This window comes from Anomaloglossus baeobatrachus, chromosome 11, assembly GCF_048569485.1.
Source record: "Anomaloglossus baeobatrachus isolate aAnoBae1 chromosome 11, aAnoBae1.hap1, whole genome shotgun sequence".
Taxonomy (NCBI): Eukaryota; Metazoa; Chordata; class Amphibia; order Anura; family Aromobatidae; genus Anomaloglossus; species Anomaloglossus baeobatrachus.
In genome coordinates, this window is record NC_134363.1 from 104243111 (window position 1) to 104262337 (window position 19227).

The following is a 19227-nucleotide window of genomic DNA, read 5'->3' on the forward strand; positions in this document are numbered from 1 at the left end:
TCTAGGTTAAAAACATCCGTATCTGGGCAAAATGCCACTATTTGGACTACAAACAGGGCTGTATTTTGCCTTCATGCTGCCCTAGGCACTTTAAGTGGTCGCGCCCCTTAGTGACAACGTAAAACTGAGTTTTCGCACACGACATCTGTTTAAGGCAGATCTACTCTGTAAAACACTTTAAAAAGTATCAATGAGAAATGAAGGGCACTAACCACCCCCAATGGGGATCACCACAGGCACATCTAAACATAGCATGAGTATAAAATATTCCCACCACACCGTCCCCACTTATATACTGTGACTGTGACACTGCCCCTAATAAACTACACACTATCATCCCTTATAAATTATATCCACCACACCTTCCTCGAAATATGATCTGCACATTGTCCTCACATCATGTTGCCCCCTCCTCACAGTGTCCCATGCATGCTGCCCCCTCCTCACAATGTCCCATGCATGCTGCCCCCTCCTCACAGTGTCCCATGCATGCTGCCCCCTCCTCACAATGTCCCATGCATGCTGCCCCCTCCTCACAATGTCCCATGCATGCTGCCCCCTCCTCACAATGTCCCATGCATGCTGCCCCCTCCTCACAATGTCCCATGCATGCTGCCCCCTCCTCACAGTGTCCCATGCATGCTGCCCCCTCCTCAGTGTCCCATGCATGCTGCCCCCTCCTCACAGTGTCCCATGCATGCTGCCCCCTCCTCACAGTGTCCCATGCATGCTGCCCCCTCCTCACAGTGTCCCATGCATGCTGCCCCCTCCTCACAGTGTCCCATGCATACTGCCCCCTCCTCACAGTGTCCCATGCATGCTGCCCCCTCCTCACAGTGTCTTATGCATGCTGCCCCCTCCTCACAGTGTCCCATGCATGCTGCCCCTCCTCACAGTATCCCATGCATGCTGCCCCCTCCTCACATTGTCCCATGCATGCTGCTCCCTCCTCACAGTGTCCCATGCATGCTGCCCCTCTCCATGAGCTCCTAATGCTGCCTTCCTCTTTTCCATAATGACACCTCCATTTTGCCCCACTCATGCTAAGGCTGTGGCGCCCTGGACAAGCCAGGTCATCACAGGTACTACAACAACACACCCCACACCCCGGCTAGGCACACCGAAGTCAAACACAAATCCTTGTTGCCTCCCTCCAGGGGCTGATGTCCACACCAGGGGGTGGGCCAGGCGGTTGGCCCCGCCCACCGAGGAGTTCACAGTCCTGGAGGCGGGAAAAGGAGGGAGATTAGTTTTGAGTTTGGAAGAGTGAACTGGTAGTGAGGAGACTGACCGTGTCCGGGTGCGTGGCCCGGGCACATACAGCAAGGTTGGCAGACGGTGGTGACCATCTGCAGGAGAGGCCGATTGGAGCGAACCGTAAGGACCAGGGATGGGCGGTGGCCCGACGGTACCGGATCGGGGAGCAAAGAGAAGCCAGCACCATTCGGCAGGGCTTACGGACCCCGACCAGGCTAGGAGTCGCCGTAAAACTGGTCAAATCCATTAGCGAAGGGAACCTCCAGGGTTTGCCAGCAGTCAAGACCCGATCGAAGGCAACAGCTCACACCGTGAAGGGAAACACAGTCACCGCCAAGGCTACAGTTCCCAGGGCCAGAGCCTGTGGGCAAAAGGGGCTCCTTCAGCATCCATCCAAGCTGGGGAGCGGGTTACCGGTGGGAAGCCATCAGTACCAAAAACCAACCAAAGGTGCAGGGAAAGACAGTCACCATCAACCTACCGGGAGCAGAAACCACCGTAGCAGTCAGTGGGCCCCGTCCATCCAACCGTGTGTTTTACCAAGGACTTTGCATTCGTCATTGGCTGAGTGAGTACCACCGTGCCGTGCGGCACCGTGCTGCCCCCCGCGACCCTGCACCTCACCAGGTCCCGTAACCCGCCTACCATCCATCCTTACCCCTCACCGGGCCCCGGGACTACCAACCCCCCTACCAACGGAGGGGAGAACCAACATCCAAGCTGCTCCCTGTCATCGCTTCCGGGATCCCCGTCCAGAGCAGCGGTGGTGTCACAACCTCACCACAACCGTGGGTGGTGTCACGGACAATATCCCTAAACCAAACCACCCCCTTTCACTCACGGGCGAGGAACACCGCTCGAGTCCCGGGGATCCGGCCCACCGCTCGAGCCACCGAGCAGCAGCAGCCGGACCCGAGCAGTGGGTGAGCGCAGCGTCCCCTCCTCCGCCCGCGACAAGACCACCACACTAGAGCTTATGCTGAGACACCCCACTACACACACACTACCCCACTCTTGATATTGACTCCCCTACATTGCTCCACTCCATACTGAGCCCACACATGCTGCCCCTTCTCCATAATGAGCTCCCAATGCTGTCACCCTCTAATTCTGAGTCCTTACACTCCCCCCACCCAATCGATTTTGTCATTGCACTATCCCTCAACCCTTGTCCCCTGTCTCTAGCATTAACCCCTATCTCCCACTCCCCCAGCAGCAGCCTCTCTTCCCCCGCCTCCAGCAGCAGCCTCTCCCCCAGCATCAGCCTCTCTCCCACCAGCCTCCCCCAGCCTCAGCCTCTCTTCCCCCAGCATCAGCCTCACTCCCCAGTCTCCACCAGCATCAGCCTCACTCCCCAGTCTCCGCCAGCATCAGCCTCACCCCCCATCCTCCTCCAGCACCAGCCTCTCTCCAACCAGCCTCCCCCAGCATCAGCCTCTCTCCCCCCAGCCTCTGCCAGCATCAGCCTCTCTCCCCCCAGCCTCTGCCAGCATCAGCATCTCTCCCCCCAGCCTCCGCCAGCATCAGCCTCTGCCTTCCCCCCAGCCCTCCACCAGCATCAGTTTCTGCCTCCCCCAGCCTCCGCCAGCATCAGCCTCTGCCTCCCCCCAGCCCCTCCCCCCAGTCTCAGCCTCTGCCTCCCCCCAGCCTCAGCCTCCCCCCAGCCTCCCTCCCCAGTCTCAGCCTCTGCCTCCCTCCCAGTCTCAGCCTCTGCCTCCCTCCCAGTCTCAGCCTCTGCCTCCCCCCCAGTCTCAGCCTCTGCCTCCCCCCAGTCTCAGCCCTCTGCCTCCCCCCAGGTCTCAGCCTCTGCCTCCCCCCAGCCTCCCCCCCAGTCTCAGCCTCTGCCTCCCCCCAGCCTCCCCCCAGTCTCAGCCTCTGCCTCCCCCCAGTCTCAGCCTCTGCCTCCCCCCAGCCTCCCCCCAGCCTCAGCCTCTGCCTCCCCAGTCTCAGCCTCTGTCCTCCCCCCAGTCTCAGCCTCTTCCTCCCCCCAGTCTCAGCCTCTGCCTCCCTCCAGCCTCCCCCCAGTCCTCAGCCTTCTGCCTCCCCTCAGCCTCCCTCCCCCAGTCTCAGGCCTCTGCCTCCCCCAGTCTCAGCCTCTGCCTCCCCCCAGTCTCAGCCTCTGCCTCCCCCCAGTCTCAGCTCTGCCTCCCTCCAGCCTCCCCCCAGTCTCAGCCTCTGCCTCCCCTACAGCCTCCCCCCAGTCTCAGCCTCTGCCTCCCTCCAGCCTCCCCCAGTCTCAGCCTCTGCCTCCCTCCAGCCTCCCCCCAGTCTCAGCCTCTGCCTGCCCCTCGTCCACTATCCTCATATTGCAGCCTCTGCTTGTCCCTTGTCCACTATCCTCACATTGCAGCCTCTGCCTGCCCCTCGTCCACTATCCTCACATTGCAGCCTCTGCCTGCCCCTCGTCCACTATCCTCACATTGCAACCTCTGACTGTCCCCTCGTCCACTATCCTCACATTGACAGCCTCTGCCTGTCCCTCGTCCACTATACTCACATTGTAGCCTGCCTGCCCCTCCCCCAGAATCCTCACTTCACAGCACTGGAACTCTGCCAGCGGTTACCTGCTCTTGTGCCTCCCGCCTCCTCTTGCTGCTGCCGCTCCTCCAATGGTGTCCATCATCCTCCTGCTGCTGCTGGCTCCGGTGAGTGTTCTGTCCTCCGCGGCACTGCAGCATTGGATGCCACAGCACTGAGCTGATTGGCGCGCCTCTGACCCTGGAAGTGCAGGCACTTCCTGGGTCAATCAGTTCTCTGTGCCCGGCGGCGCCTACAGTTTATCTGTATTCGCGTCTTAAAGACGCAGATACAGATAAATGGAAGTGCGTCTCTCACCCCAAACACCCACCCCCCCCGCCCCCTTCCCCTCCCCCTCCCCCCTCTCGAAAAACACAGCGGATTTAATAGACTGTCCGGAGGGGGAGAAGATGTAAAAGAAAAAAAAAATTGCCTAATGGTAAATACGGCCCTGACTACAAACCTCCATATATGGGCAGCTAGGCTCCTGCTACAATGGTTATGAAACACAGCCAGGTCTTAGGGCGGAGTGCTCAGTCAGAAAAAGACTCACTACAAATATCAAAAAACTGAGTCTGTTTTTTCTCTGATTTCCACCCACACTTCAAAAACATACTCATAGGGAATTTAGATTGTGAGCCCCAATGGGTACAGTGTTGCCAATGTATGTAAAAGCGCTGTGGAATTAAAGGGAACCTGTCATCAGAAATTTAGCTATAAAGCTAAAAGTTCCCCCCTCTGCAGCTCCTGGGCTGCATTCTAGGAAGCTTCCTATAGTTCTTGTGGCCACTTTTATACAAAATAAACACTTTGTAAACTTGTACCTTTTCTTATGCAAATTTTGGTAAATCTTCCATGGGGGCGGGCTGCCTGGGGTCCGTTGCTGTCCCTCCTGCCGATTTACGCCGCCCCGATACGCTGAATTTCAAAGCTCAGGACGCCGCCCCTTGGTGCCCGTGGTCCCGCGCATGCGCTGTTCCACTGTAGCGGTGCCGTGCACTGTGTGCACGTGCGACCGCTGGTGACGCTTTGCGCGGGCACGAGGTTATGGCGGCGCTGTGAGTGTCCATCAGCAAGTGCCGCTCATAACCTCGTGACCGCACTTTCCCCTATTACTCCAGCGTTATGCGCAAGCGCTTCGCTGGCCAGATGACCGGATACGTCACCTGCTGCTGAGCAGGATGGGAAAGAGGTGACGTACCCGGTCATCTGGCCAGCGAGCGCTTGCGCATAACGCTGGAGTAATAGGGGAAAAATGCGGTCACGAGGTTATGGGCGGCACTTGCTGATGGACACTCACAGCGCCGCCATAACCTCGTGCCCCGCGCAAAGCGTCACCAGCGGTCACACGTTGCACACAGTGCACGGCACCTCTGCTACAGTGGAACAGCGCATGCGTGGGACCACGGGCAGCGTCCTGAGCTTTGAAATTCAGGCGTTCGGGGGGCGGGCGTAAATCGGCAGGAGGACAGCAACGGACCCCAGGCAGCCCGCCCCCATGGAAGATTTACAAAATTTGCATAAGAAAAGGTACAAGTTTACAAAGTGTTTATTTTGGTATAAAAAGTGGCCACAAAAACTATAGGAAGTTTCCTAGAATGCAGCCCAGGAGCTGCAGAGGGGGGGAACTTTTAGCTTTATAGCTAAATTTCTGATGACAGGTTCACTTTAAATAGTGCTATATAAGTGAATAAATAGTTATTATTATATAGTGTCATCACCAGCAGATGGGCAGTGAGGAAATAGATACAGTGTGGGTCACCATCAGGTGGCTCATTGATTAAGCTATATACAGTGTAGCCACCAGCAGATGGCTCAGTGATGAAGCTATGAAGAGTGTAGTTATTAGCAGGTGGTGCATTTAGGAAGATATATACAGTGTAGCCACCAGCAGGTAACGCAGTAAGTAAACTATGAGGAGTTTGGTTACTAGCAGGTAGTGTAGTGAGGAAACTATATATATTGTCACCACCAGCAGGAGGCTCAGTGAGAAGCTATGAGGAGTGTAGTCACCAGATGGTGGTGCAGTGAGTAAGCGATGAGGAGTGCTTCTACTAGCAAGTGACGCAGTGAAAAAGCTATGAGAGGTCCTGGTCATCGCCAGGCGTCCCAGTGAGGAAGCGGATACAGTCTATTTGTTGCTACTACCACATTGACCAGCAGGTGGCGCAGTGAGGAAGCGATGTACGGTGTAGTCCATATGCTGCTACTACCACATTGACCAGCAGGTGGCGCAGTGAGGAAGCGATGTACGGTGTAGTCCATATGCTGCTACTACCGCATTGACCAGCAGGAGGTGCAGTGAGGAAGCGATGTACATTGTACTGTAGTCCATATGTTGCCGTTACCGCATTGACCAGCAGGTGGCGCTGTCACATTGCAGTTGAAGTTTTCATGAGCTGTGTTGATACGCTGAGGTCTGTGGCCGGAAGTGAGTGTCCCGGTCGGAAGCTGTTGCCGTCTCCATAGTGATAGGGCCGCGTACCTGGCTCCTATTTGGGCCGCTGTATCTGTGCCATTAGGCCGCATGGAGGAGGCGGATTCACAGGGGCTGCAGGTAAGTGGAGCGTGCGGTGTCCGAGGACGCTCCTGGTAGGGACCATGACAGTAGCACTGGATGTCACCGCAGATGACGCCCGCCTCACCTCACCTCACCTCTCCGCCGTGTCTCCGGCTTTCATTTCTTCTGTCTCCGTTTAATCCCTCGGCCAATGCACAGTACATTGTCACCCGACCCTGCCGCCAACCTAATGTGTATGGGGCTTGACATGCCACCATGTGCGATTTCTTATTGCTGGTAATTCTGTTCTCCCTGAGATCCCAGTCACCTCTGCTCGCGCCCCTGGTGGGGAGCCCTGGAGCTCCCAGGCGCTGGATCTGCGGCAGACGGGGTGGAAACCCCCTCGGGGGACCCTGCTGAGGACGGCCTCCCCCTCGGGGGACCCTGCTGAGGACGGCCTCCCCCTCGGGGGACCCTGCTGAGGACGGCCTCCCCCCCGGGGGACCCTGTGTGTTTGCCCCGGGGGACCCTGTGTGTTTGCCCCCATGCTGGCTCTGTCCCCCCACACCTTGGCACAGCTGCACACAGCTTAAAAATAAAAAAAAAAAAACCTCACCTTCTAGCACTCTCTCCACCACTGCGCGCCGCTGGGTCCTCAGTCAGTTCAGTTCCCGCGCGGCCACAAGACGCCGGTGCCGCTTACTGACACTCCTCCATCTCCTAGGCAACAGGCCGGTGGCCCAGGAGAGGAGGCGTGTCAGAGGGAGGAGAAATGTCTCCTCTGCTAAACACCACTTTGAACCGCCAGCGCGATCACATCGGCAGTTCAAAGTGGCTCAGTGTGGCGACAGCGCGCGTGCCAGCACAAAGGGCCCAGTCTGGCACGCGTGCCATAGGTTCGCCATCACTTCCCTATAGAAAATCAGTGGGGTTTATCTGCTACCAGCTATATCACTTATGCTACAGGATTGTTTTGGGGTTTTTTTTTACATTATTTCCTTAAATTTGTTTAAAAAAACTGAACAAATAGAAGTGTGACCATGTAGGATCCACCATTCAGGCTCAAGGAACTGACCACAAGGTAAAACATTATCCCTTATTATAGCCTCACTCCAGCGAGTAGGTTTGGTTTTCCAGCACTGGAGTGACCCTTTAAATATAAGCTCCCTGTCTTAGGCCTAAAACACACTTCCGCAAAAAAAAACGTGCGTGTGTCACGGTCCGTTTTTCGGGTCCGTGTTCCGTTTTTTTGGGGCGTTTCTCCGGTACGTATGGCATCCGTGTGATGGCGTATGCGAGCCGTGTGTACGTGTAAAATGTCCGTGTTTGTGTGTAAAATGCCCGTGTATGTGTACGTGGAATGTCCGTTTGTGTGTTGCACAATGTCGTTGATACATGTCGGCTGACAGCAGACAGAGTTGCGCGATGAGAATGAACTCGGGTGAACTTCACCCGACTTCATTGTCATGCCGCGGCTCTGTCTGTGTGCCGCGTACTGATTAGCGGTCACCTGTGAAGGATTCACCAGTGACCGCTAATCCCCCGAGTGACTGAAGTGAGCAGCCCTCTCTCATACTTACCGCTCCCCCGATCACCAGCGCGGCAAGGAACAGCTGTGCAGAGAATACGCGGCAACAATTACTTTGAAAATGCCGGCCGCTCATTAATCAATCTCGTATTCCCTGCTTTCCCCACCCACAGACGCCTGTGATTGGTTGCAGCCAGACACTCCCCCCACGCTGGATGACAGCTGTCTCACTGCACCCAATCACAGCAGGCGGTGGGCGTGTCTATACTGTGCAGTAAAATAAATAAATAATTAAAAAAACCGGTGTGCGGTCCCCCTCCATTTTAATACCAGGCAGATAAAGCCATACGGCTGAAGGCTGGTATTCTCAGGATGGGGAGCCCCACGTTATGGGGAGCCCCCAAGCCTAACAATATCAGTCAGCAGCCGCCCAGAATTGCCACATATATTATATGCGACAGTTCTGGGACTGTACCCGGCTCTTCCCGATTTGCCCTGGTGCGTTGGCAAATCAGGGTAATAAGGAGTTTTTGGCAGCCCATAGCTGCCAATAAGTCCTAGATTAATCATGTCAGGCGTCTCCCCGAGATACCTTCCATGATTAATCTGTAAGTGACAGTAAATAAACACACACACACCCGAAAAAATCCTTTATTAGAAATAAAAAACACAAACATATACCCTGGTTCACCACTTTAATAAGCCCGAAAAAGCCCTCCATGTCCGGCGTAATCCAGGATGCTCCAGCGTCGCATCCAGCTCTGCTGCATGGAGGTGACCGAAGCTGCAGAAGACACCGCCGCTCCTGTCACCTCCACGCAGCTAATGAAGGCAATAGCGCGATCAGCTGTATTCAGCGTTGGCCGCGAGTAACCTCAGTGACAGCTCAGCTGATCGCGCTATTGCCTTCATTAGCTGCGTGGAGGTGACAGGAGCGGCGGTGTCTTCTGCAGCTCCGGTCACCTCCATGCAGCAGAGCTGGATGCGACGCTGGAGCATCCTGGATTACGCCGGACATGGAGGGCTTTTTCGGGCTTATTAAAGTGGTGAACCAGGGTATATGTTTGTTTTTTATTTCTAATAAAGGATTTTTTCGGGTGTGTGTGTTTATTTACTGTCACTTACAGATTAATCATGGAAGGTATCTCGGGGAGACGCCTGACATGATTAATCTAGGACTTATTGGCAGCTATGGGCTGCCATTAACTCCTTATTACCCCGATTTGCCAACGCACCAGGGCAAATCGGGAAGAGCCGGGTACAGTACCAGAACTGTCGCATATAATGTATGTGGCAATTCTGGGGCGGCTGCTGACTGATATTGTTAGGCTGGGGGGCTCCCCATAACGTGGGGCTCCCCATCCTGAGAATACCAGCCTTCAGCCGTATGGCTTTATCTGGCTGGTATTAAAATGGGGGGACCGCACGCCGTTTTTTTTTAATTATTTATTTATTTATTTATTTATTTTACTGCACAGTATAGACACGCCCACCGGCTGCTGTGATTGGGTGCAGTGAGAGCTGTCACTCAGCGTGGGGGGCGTGTCTGACTGCAACCAATCACAGGCGTCTGTGGGTGGGGAAAGCAGGGAATACGAGATTGATTAATGAGCGGCCGGCATTTTCAAAGTAATTGTTGCCGCGTATTCTCTGCACAGCTGTTCCTCGCCGCGCTGGTGATCGGGGAGCGGTATGAGCTGGGGGAAGAAAAAAACCGAGCGCCAAGGTAAGTATGACTGAGAACAGCAGAAAAAAAGGTAAGTATACTTACTTTAATTTAAAAAAAAAACAACAAAAAATAAGATCGCTAGTGTAAAACGCACACGCACGAAACGTGCTGAACATGGACATACTCCGTGTGCGGTACGTGCAGGCACGGACACATAGACTTTAGCGGGTCCGTGCCTGCGTGATGCCGGCCAAAAACGGACATGTTGTCCGTGTAGAAAAGCGCACACACGTACTTATCACACGGACACATGTTCCGTGTGATTTTACTTGTGTGTGCCATCTACCATAGAACAACATGGGTCTCCGTGTGTACGTGTCTCCGGTACGTGCAAATACGTACCGCACACGTACAAATTAAACGGATGTGTGTTGCGGGTCTAATTCTCACCTCCCGGCGACTTCACCTTTTACTGATGTCGTTTCGGTCCCACAGCGCCATCTTGTGGCTGTAATTTCTGCCTGGTCGCAAGTCAGAAGTTATCAAATATGACAACCAGAACGAGGCTTTCATAGAGTTGTATTGAGTTGTGACCTTCAAGCGCGCACAATGAAACATCGGCTGTAGGGAGGTCATAAATCGCCAGAGACCAACCAGAATGCCAGTGATAGGTGAAGATGGCAGCAGGTGAGTATAAGACCGGGGGCAGGGGATTTGTATTTAACCTCATAACGACGGCCGTACGACTTAAAGCGGCGGCGAAACAGGGTACTTATTCTGTTCCGCCGCTTTAAAGCGGCGGCCCGAAAAAACCCTGTAGCGCCCCCCAGCGACCGAAAATCTCGGGGGTTTCAGCTACCGGGGGTAGCTGAGACCCCCCAGATTATGAATCGGGGTGTTTTTTTTTTTTTTGGACCCCGATAATGTGATCGGCGGTATACACCGTATACCGACGGTCACATAAAAAAAAAGAAATGGCCGGTAAAACTGATTTCTTTTCTACCGGAGAGTCCCCCCCCCCCCCCCCCACCCACCGCCCCTCCGGAGCAGTCAAAATGGCGCCGAAGCGCACAGAAAACTGCCGCCGCCTCTGCATTCATTTCCCTCCGATCTGAAATGATCAAACATTTCAGATCGGAGGGAAATGTCCTCCCCCTGACCTCTCCTCCGGTCCACCGGAGCTCTCTGGTCACCGGAGCCCCCTCCGGTTCTCCAGAGCCGCCCCCCCTCCCCCCTCCGGAGCATGGAAGATGGCGGCGCGCAGCGCACAGTAGCGCGCGGCCGCATTCACCCTGCTCTTTCTGCCGCATGTGACACGTCACATGCGACAGAAAGTTGTCCCCAGATCTCCCGCCGTCCCCCTGCGTCCGCCCCCGGTCTTACGTTACCTGGCTGGTGATCCGTCCCGCGATCACGCCGCCTCCTTCTTGAATGCTGGCGGCGCATGCGCAGACAGCGGCTGTCAGCTGGATCCCTGCAAGCAGGGACGCTGACGTCGCTGCTGCACAGGCTGCTCCACTGTGGACCGGGGGAGAGTGAGTGCAGTAATCTGCAGCCACACTCCTCACATGGAGAGACTGCTGTTCCAGAATATGGGGGGTACGTTCTGTGAGCGTGCCCCTCATATTCTGGAATGAGGTTACTTCAGGTCACTCTGCCCTAAGTTGGACCGGGACAGTGTGAGTGCAGTATTCTCAGATTACTGCACCCACACTGCTCATGGAGAGCTTGCTCTTCCAGAAAATGGGGGATACGTTCCCTGAACGTGCCCCCCATATTCTAGAAGGTCCAGAGTCGGAGTGGGACCTCCAAAATGGATTACAGCGACCGGAATTTCTTTATTTTCAATAAATTGGTGAAAGAGGAATGTTTCGGGGAGTGTTTTTTCAAATAAATTTTTTTTTTGTCTTTATTTTTTTTCTATTACTGACTGGGTTAGTAATGTCGGGTATCTGTTCAGATGCCATGACATCACTAACCCCAGGGCTTGATGCCAGGTGAGATTACAGCTGGTATCAACCCCATATATTACCCCGTCTGCCACCGCACCAGGGCGCGGGATGAGCTGGGGCGAAGCGCAAGGATTAGCGCATCTAATGGATGCGCCACTTCTGGGGCAGCTGCGGCCTGCTATTTTTAGATTGGGAAGAGTCCAATAACCATGGCTCTTCCCACCCTGAGAATACCAGACCCCAGCTGTCCGCTTCACCTTGGCTGGTGATCTAATTTGGGGGGGACCCCACGTTTTTTTTTTTTTTTTTTTTTTTTTTTTTAAAAAAACGCCTGGGGAGCCCTCCAAATTGATCACCAGACAAGGTGAAGCTGTCAGCTGTGGTTTGCAGGCTACAGCTGTCTGCTTTACCCTAGCTGGTTATCAAAAATAGTGGGGACCCCACGTTGTTTATTTTAATTATTAATTTTTTGGGGGGCTAAATACAAGGCTAGGCACCCTTTAGTGCCACATGAAAGGCACTAAAGGGCGCCAGCTTAGAATATGCAGGGGGTGGGACGTTATATATGTTTGACATCTATCCATTCATCCATTGTAGCATTTTAGGCTGTGCGCCCACAATCGGGATTTGCAGCGTTTTGGGCGCAGTGTTTTCCCTGCATCCATAGCGCTGCGTTGTGCAGTAGAAGCACAGTGGAAGGATTTTTAGAAATCCCATGCCCAATGTGCTTCTTTTCTCTGCAGCATAAACTGACCTGTGGCGCAGCTTCCCGAGCCTCAGCATGTCAATTTATGCTGCGGAGACAAGAGTGTTCTCTGCAGGTAGCATAGAGCTCCACAGCAGCCTGAACCCAAATCGTGGGCATGGGCAGCTGCGTTCTCCCGTGGACAACACTCACATCTCTGTAGGAAGGCTGACACTGTATACTAGACGCCGTGTCGCTGGATCATGGCCACATAGCCTAAAAGTGAGACATTTGTTGCTACAGCAACATTTTTGTGAAGTACCTGTGGATTCAAAATGCTTACTATACTCCTGAATAAAATCCAGTTTCCAAAATGGAGTCACTTGTGGGGGGTTTCTGATGTATAGGTATTCAAGGGGCCCTGCAAATGTGACATGGTGCCCGCAATTTATTTCAACTTTTCCAGAATTCAAATGGTGCTCCCTCCATTCCAAGCCCTCCCATTTATCCAAACAGAGGTTTTTGGCCACATGTGGGGTATCCCTGTGCTCATAAGACATTGGATAACAACCTGTGGGGTCCACGGTTTGTTGTTGTCTCTTGAAAAAGTAAGAAATTTGATGCTGAAGCAACATTTTTGTGAAAAAAATGAAAATTTTCAATATGGCAACTTAAGCTTGTCAAATTCTGTGAAGTACTCGTGGATTCAAACTGCTCACTATACACCTAGATAAAAGCCTTGAGGTGTCTTGTTTCCAGAATGGAGCCACAAGTGACAGTGGACCGCCACTGTATAGGCACCTCAGGGGCTCTCCAAATGCAACCTGGCGTCCGCTATTGATTCCAGCCAATTTTGCAGTCAAATGGCACTTCTTCCCTTCCGAGCCCTGCCATGCGCCCAAACAGTTGATTTCCACCACATATAAGGTATCGCCAAACTCAGGAGAAATTGCACAATAAATGTTATGCTGAATTTTTTCCTTTTACTCTTGTAAAAAAAAAAGCTACCTGGTTGAAATAACAATTTTGTGGTAACTTTTTTTTTTTTTTTCATGGCTCAACGTTATAAAATTCTGTGAAGCACCTGGGGGTTCAGGGTACTCACCAAACATCTAGATCAATTCCTTGAGGGGCCTAGTTTCCAAAATGGGGTCACTTGTGCGGGGTTTCTGCTGTTTAGGTACCTTAGGGGTCCTCCAAATGTGACATGGTGCCCGCAATCTTTTTCAGCGAAATTTCCTTTCCAAAATTCAAATATTGCTCCTTTCGTTCCAAGCCCTCTCATTTGTCCAAACAAAGGTTTCAGACCACGTGAGGTATCACCGCGCTCATAAAAAAGTGGTTAACAAACCTTGAGGTCAAATTTTTGGAATTACCTCTTGAAAAAGTGAGAAAATTGATGCTAAAGCAACATTTTTGAGAAAATTATTAAAATTTTCATTATGACAACGTAACGTTAACAAAATCTGTGAAGTACCTGTGGATCCAAGATGCTCACTATACCCCTAGATAGAAGCCTTGAGGGGTCTAGTTTCCAAAATGGTGTCACTTGTGAGGGGTTTCTTCTGTTTAGGTACCTTAGCAGACCTGTAAATGCAACATGGTGCCCGCAATCTATTTCAGCCAAATTTGCTTTCCAAAATTCAAATATTGCTCCTTCTGTTCCGAGCCCTCCCAATTGTCCAAACAGAGGTTTCTGACCACATGTGGGGTATCGGCGCGCTCATAAGAAAGTGGGGAACAAGTTTTGGGGTCCATTTTGTTGTGTTATTTCTTCTAAAAGTGAATAAATTTGGGGTAGAACAACATTTTTAGGTAAAATTTAATTTTTGCTTTTTTTCATTCCACATTGCTTTTGTTCATGTGAAGTACCTGAAGGGTTAATAAACTTCTTGAATGTGGTTTTGAGTACTTTGGGGGGTGCAGTTTTTAGAATGGTGTCACTTTTGGGTATTTTCTGTCATCTAGGCCTATTGAAGTCACTTCAAATGTGATGTGGTCCCTAAAAAAATGGTTTTGTAAATTTTGATGTAAAAATGAGAAATCGCTGATAAACTTTGAACCCCTCTAACTTCCTAACAAAAAAAAATTTTGTTTCCAAAATTGTGCTGATGTAAAGTAGACAAGTGGGAAATGTTATTTATTAACTATTTTGTGTCACAGAAATCTCTGGTTTAACGGTATAAAAATTCAAAAGTTGAAAATTGCTAAATTTTCAAAATTTTTGCCAATATTCAATTTTTTTCATAAATAAACGCAAAAAATATTGTCCTAAATTTGGTACTAACATGAAGTCCAATATGTGACGAAAAAACAATCTCAGAATCACCGGGATCCGTTGAAGCGTTCCAGAGTTATAACCTCATGAAGTGACACTGGTCAGAAGTGCAAAATTTGGTCTGGTCATTAAGGTGAAAATTAGCTCCGTCACTAAGGGGTTAAAGCACCACCCCAGCTGATTTTTGTTTTTATTTTTCCCTCAGTGCTGCAGTGGTGTTTTAACCCTTTAGTGACGGAGCTAATTTTCATCTTAATGACCAGACCAGTGTCACTTCATGAGGTTATAACTCTGGAACGCTTCAACGGATCCCGGTGATTCTGAGATTGTTTTTTCGTCACATATTGGACTTCATGTTAGTACTAAATTTAGGACAATATTTTTTGTTTATTTATGAAAAAAATTTATTTTGGCAAAAATTTTGAAAATTTAGCAATTTTCAACTTTTGAATTTTTATACCGTTAATCCAGAGAGTTATGTCAGACAAAATAGTTAATAAATAACATTTCCCACTTGTCTACTTTACATCAGCGCGATTTTGGAACCAAATTTTTTTTTGTTAGGAAGTTAGAAGGGTTCAAAGTTTATCAGCGATTTCTCATTTTTACATCAAAATTTACAAAACCATTTTTTTAGGGACCACATCATATTTGAAGTGACTTTGATAGGCTTAGATGACAGAAAATACCCAAAAGTGACACCATTCTAAACCCCCCCCCCAAAGTACTCAAAATCACATTTTAAGAAGTTTATTAACCCTTCAGGTGCTTCACATGAACAAAAGCAATGTGGAATGAAAAAAGCAAAAATTAAATCTTACCTAAAAATGCTGATCTAACCCAAATTTATTTTCTTTTAGAAGAAATAACACAACAAAATGGACCCCAAAACTTGTTACCCACTTTCTTATGAACGCGCTGATACCCCACATGTGGTCAAAAACCTCTGTTTGGATAAATGGGAGGGCTCGGAACAGAAGGAGCAATATTTGAATTTTGGAAAGCAAATTTGGCTGAAATAGATTGCGAGCACCATGTTGCATTTACAGGTCCGCTAAGGTACCTAAACAGCAGGAACCCCTCACAAGTGATGCCATTTTGGAAACTAGACCCCCTGAAGGCTTCTATCTAGGGGCATAGTGAGCATTTTGGACCCACAAGTATTTCACAGATTTTGTTAACGTTACGTTGTCATATTGAAAATATTAATTTTCTCAAATATTGCTTTAGCATCAATTTTGTCACTTTTTCAAGACGTAATTCCAAAATTTTGACCTCAACGTTTGTTACCCACTTTCTTATGAGCGCGGTGATACCTCACATGTGGTCTGAAACCTTTGTTTGGACAACTGGAAGGGCTTGGAACGGAAGGAGCAGTATTTGAGTTTTGGAAAGGAAATTTGTCTGAAAAAGATTGCGTGCACCATGTCGCATTTGAAGATCCCCTAAGGTACCTAAACAGCAGAAACCCCCCACAAGTGACCCCATTTTGGAAATTAGGCCCCTCAAGGATTTTATCTAGGTGTTTAGTGACTACCCTGAACCCCCAGGTGCTTCACAGAATTTTGAAAAGTTGAGCCATGAAAATAAAAAAATTAACATTTTACCACAAAATCGTTACTTCAACCAGGTAGCTTTTTTTTTTTTTTTTTACAAGAGTAAAAGGAAAAAAATCAGCATAAAATTTATTGTGCAATTTCTCCTGAGTGTGGCGATACCTTATATGTGGTGGAAATCAACTGTTTGGGCGCATGGCAGGGCTCGGAAGGGAAGGAGTGCCATTTGACTGCAAAATTGGCTGGAATCAATAGCGTATGTCATGTTGCATTTGGAGAGCCCCTGAGGTGCCTATACAGTGAAGCTCCCCAACATGTGGCCCATTTTGGAAAATAGACCCCTCAAGGAATTTAGCTAGATGTTTAGTGAGTACCCTGGACCCCCAGGTGCTTCACAGAAAAAAAATAGACGACAAAAAAATTTATTTGAAAAAACACTCCCCAAAACATTCCCTCTTTCACCAATTTATTGAAAATAAAAAAAAATTCTGGTCCGCCTTAATCCATTTTGGAGGTTCTGGACCTTCTAGAATATGGGGGGCACGCTCAGGGAATGTATCTCCCATTTTCTGGAAGAGCAAGCTCTTCCTGTAAGCAGTGTGGGTGCAGTAATCTGAGAATACTGCACTCACACTGCCCCGGTCCAACCTAGGGCAGAGTGACCTGCAGTAACCTCATTCCAGAATATGAGGGGCACGCTGAGAGAACGTATCCCCCATTTTCTGGAACAGCAGTCCCTCCATGTGAGGAGTGTGGCTGCAGATTACTGCACTCACGCTTCCCCGGTCCACAGTGCAGCAGCGAGGTCAGCGTCCCTGCTTGCAAGGAGCCAGCTGACAGTCGCTGTCTGCACATGCGCCGCCAGCTTTCCAGAAGTAGGCGGAGTGATCGCGGGGACCGGATCAGCAGCCAGGTACCGGGGAAGACTGGGGGCTGGGGATGACGGGGGGTGACCTGGCAGGACCTAGGAACGACTTTTCTGTCGCATGTGACATGTCACATGCGACAGAAATGAGGGAAGGAGGATGAATGCGGCCGCGCGCTACTGTGTGTGTTGCCATTTTGAATGCTCCGGAGGGGAGGGGGGATTGCTCTGGAGAACCGGAGGGGGCTCCGGTGTTCCGGAGGAGGGCTCAGGGAGGACATTTCCCTCCGATCTGAAATGTTTCATCATTTCAGATCGGAGGGAAATGAATGCAGAGCCGGCGGCGGCTGCAGTTTTCGGCGTCATCCTGAATGCTCCGGAGGGAGGGCTCTGGAGAACCGGAGGGGGCTCCGGGGGACCAGAGGGCTCCAGTGTCCCGGAGGAGGGCTCAGGGAGGACATTTCCCTCCGATCTGAAATGTTTCATCATTTCAGATCAGAGGAAATGAATGCAGAGACGGCAGCAGTTTTCGGGGCGTGGGGGTGGTGGGGGGGAGACTCTCCGGTACCGGGGGCTTTGGGGGCACTAGGGGCTTATATTTCTTTATCATCTGACATGTTTGATCATGTCAGATGAGAAAGAAATCAGTATTATTTGCCTTTTTTTTTTTTTTTTTTTTTTTTTTTTTATATATGTGATTGGCGGTATACGGCGTATACCGGTGATCACATTATCGGGGTCCAAAAAAAACACCGCGATTCATAATCTTGGGGGTCTCAGCTACCTCCGGTAGCTGAAACCCCCGAGATTTTCCGTCACTGGGGGGCGCAACAAGCTTTTTCAGGCCTGACGTCTCAAAGCGTCGGAACAGAATAAGTACCCTGTTTTTCCGACGTCTTGAGACGTTAGGCCGTCGCCTTCTTCATCTGTTTGCTGCGTCGCTCTCCTGAGATTTGTGACCTGCCAGTAGCTCCAGTGTTTTATGGAGCATGCCAGGGGTCACAACTCAATGCAAGTCTACGAGAGCCTCGTTCTGGCTTTTATTGAGATGCAGTTTGAGCTTGTGACATCATTTCTGACTTCAAGCCACGCAGAAATTGTGGCCACATGATGACATCTGGGGACCGGCGTTGCATCGTTAAAAGGTGAAAATACTGAAAGGTGAGTATAAGGATAAATTCCCACAATCAGGATTAATTGAGTATTTCTGCACCTTCTCCACACCTTAAGCTGGGTTCACACATAAGTCGCTGTTATGATCGCTGCTTAGCTGTCAAACACAGCAGAAGCAGCAGTGATCATAACATCGCTACATGTGCAGAGAGTAGGGAGCCACGCACACTGCTTAGCGCTGGCTCCCTGCTCTCCTGGTTTTTTTGAGGCAGTGTTTTTATTGTGGGTTTTTTGTATTTGTGTCATCCTTTTAAATAAAGCTGTTTTGGCTTTGAAATGACCTGGTGTTGACATCATTAGGTGCGGATTGCGCGTTTTCTTCGTCGCTCTATTGGGAGACCCAGACGATTGGGTGTATAGCACTGCCTCCGGAGGCCACACAAAGCAATTACACTAAAAAGTGTAAGGCCCCTCCCCTTCTGGCTATACACCCCCAGTGGGATCACTGGCTCACCAGTTTTCTGCTTTGTGCGAAGGAGGTCAGACATCCACGCATAGCTCCACTGTTTGTAGTCAGCAGTAGCTGCTGGCTATATCGGATGGAAGAAAAGAGGGCCCATGTGGGGCCCCCAGCATGCTCCCTTCTCACCCGCGGTGGTGCTTGTAAGGTTGAGGTACCTATTGCTGGTACAGAGGCTGGAGCCCACATGCTGTTTTCCTTCCACATCCCCTGGAGGGCTCTGTGGAAGTGGGATCTTGCCGGCCCCCAAGCCCTGGGGCCGGGCTCCATCCACAGACCCATAGAACCTGCTGGATTTGGAGCGGGAGTGCCGTTCAGGGACAAGGCCCTGCAACTTTCAGGTACTCTGTGTCCCCGGCAGGCACGGACACTCTCAGGCTTGTTGAGCGTTATAGTGCGCCGGGGACAGTAGCGCTGTGCGCCGGGGTTAGGTCACTGCAGCTTTGCTGAGTGACGTTTTCATGTTGGGAACTACTGCGCCGACCGCTCCTGGAGCGGCGACGCAGCTGCGACTTGTAGTGCGCCGGGGACTTGGCGCCGACCGCGCTTTTACGGCGGCGGCGCTTCTAACTTTAGCCCCCGGCTTCTGCGGCCTAGTGCCGCTTCGTTCCCGCCCCCACCCTGTCAATCAGGGTAGGGGAGAGACGCTGCTCAATTAACAGCGCCGAGGGCTGGAGCTTTATTTACATGCTCCAGCCCTCTCACTAGGCACAGGGGGAAGCAGACTTCCCGCTCTTCGTCGGTGTACGCCCAGGGCCCGCCCCCCCTCTCCACAAGGACGCCGGCA

The 19227-nt window shown here is 51.0% G+C and overlaps 1 protein-coding gene across 1 annotated transcript in view; it reads left to right on the top strand.

Moving 5' to 3' along the window:
• Window positions 1–6202: 6202 nt before the first annotated feature.
• IFT46 (intraflagellar transport 46) overlaps window positions 6203–19227 on the top strand; it is a 95654-nt gene continuing 82629 nt past the window's right edge. Inside the window, exon 1 of the mRNA XM_075329114.1 lies at window positions 6203–6331. Within this exon, the coding sequence (XP_075185229.1) occupies window positions 6302–6331 (30 nt within the window). The 5' untranslated portion in view covers window positions 6203–6301. The remainder of the gene's footprint in view (window positions 6332–19227) is intronic.